This window comes from Hylobates moloch, unplaced genomic scaffold (genome assembly GCF_009828535.3).
Source record: "Hylobates moloch isolate HMO894 unplaced genomic scaffold, HMol_V3 SCAFFOLD_13746, whole genome shotgun sequence".
NCBI classification, from domain to species: Eukaryota; Metazoa; Chordata; class Mammalia; order Primates; family Hylobatidae; genus Hylobates; species Hylobates moloch.
The window spans coordinates 1-1,532 of NW_026666021.1; the positions used below are offsets into that span (position 1 = coordinate 1).

Below are 1,532 nucleotides of genomic sequence, written 5' to 3' on the forward strand. Positions count from 1 at the left end.
TGATGGGAGCCTTTCATTCCTCAGAAATAATCCCTTTTTAGGTCATCAAGAAAGGGTACAACTGCTGCAGCTCATGATGCAATATCTTCAAGAGCCCAGAGCACATACAAATCCTAAGGGAACTACCATAGTACAGCGCTCATTCTTGGCACCAGAACAAATGAAACACTCTATCCTGCGCACACCTGCCAGAGCAGGCCACTTTCCTGTTCCGTGAGATTTAAAAAGCTCCCCAAAATGTTATTATTCCCATCCCCAATACACAGAAAATAGGAGAAAGGCTGTTTCCAGTTCTCAGCCTTTAAACAACTCTAAATGTCAGTACTCACAGTGGCATATTACAAAGTAATAAACAGTGCGCACTTGAGGGCAAGCCACATACTGAGCTAATGAAGAGCTCACTGTGGTTAGGATTCGATCAAATATAATAGCAGAATATAAGCACATTTTATCTGAATTCTGTAATGAATATACATGCTGCAATAACATTAAAAAAGCATGGCAGCCTGTTCCAAACCAGTAAGAATAGTTTTGTGCAAATAGTGGGTCTTTGTGTGTTTGAATTCTCACCACGTAAGGGCAAACTCGATATGTGTGCTAATGACCTACAATTATCAAATTAAAAACAAAAATGCTAAAGGATGCCAGAGTGAACATCAGGGAAAGACCCACTCTCCCTTAACTTTTTACAAATAAATTTAAACGGTAAATTAGAAACACAAATAAATGTGAGTGGCTCTAACATTCAAATGGGGTAAATGAATTGTGTAGGAGATTAACCCCATCACTTTTTGTTGTTGTTTTTAAATTTCTTGACCAGCTCTTAGATGATGATGATTTTTATCTCCCTGTTCTCGGCTGCCCGGTAAAAGAATGGCACGCAGGGTTTGCTAGGCAAGCCTGGGTGCTCCTGGGTGTCCTGCATTACAGGAAGCAGCTGCACGATCTGCTGTGCAGTGGGGTTGTCATGGGGAGAACCCTCCCTGGCCGCTCCTGGTGCAGGCTCCACGCTGTCGTCCAGGCTCACCTCATAAAAATCTTTGGAGAGAAGGAGGCGGGGGTCTGAGCACAATGCAAACCTCCCCTGCTCCTGCCTGCCCACCCCGCCCGAGGGCTCTACTCACCATCCTGCTCACCGGCAGCCCCAAGTTCCTGGGGGGCTGGGGCCCCTGGAGCGGGCTCATCAGCAGGGTTCTGGGCAGCGGTGAGGAATTTGCCATGACCCTCGTGGTTGCCCACAAGGGGCAACACCAGCTCTTGCAGCTCCAGCAGCTTCACCTGAAGGGAGGGGTGCTCAGCTCCCACCCTGGAGCCTGCGCCAGCACCCATGCCGACCCCCACCCCCGCAGAGATGTTGCACGCCCTACCTTGATCTCCTCCTTGTTCTGGGCCAGCCTGATGACATCCTCCATCTCCTGGTGCTGCGTGTTTGGCACTGCCCCCTGGCTTTCATATACGGTGAAGGACTCTCCTGCGAGAGGACACGGCTCAGACACTAGGGTCCCCCCGATGGCCCTGCAGCTCCCCGTGCC

At 49.4% G+C, this 1,532-nt stretch overlaps 1 protein-coding gene across 1 annotated transcript; it reads right to left on the reverse strand.

Annotated features, from left to right (window-relative positions):
- Positions 1-650: 650 nt before the first annotated feature.
- On the reverse strand, positions 651-1,471 carry LOC116465900 (golgin subfamily A member 6B-like). The gene is made up of 3 exons (XM_032148810.2): positions 1,368-1,471; positions 1,125-1,278; positions 651-1,038 (listed from the first exon to the last, which is right to left on the reverse strand). Exons 1-3 carry the CDS (start codon positions 1,410-1,412, stop codon positions 824-826), a joined length of 414 nt encoding a protein of 137 aa, XP_032004701.1. The 5' UTR covers positions 1,413-1,471; the 3' UTR covers positions 651-823.
- Between the last annotated feature and the right edge of the window lie 61 nt (positions 1,472-1,532).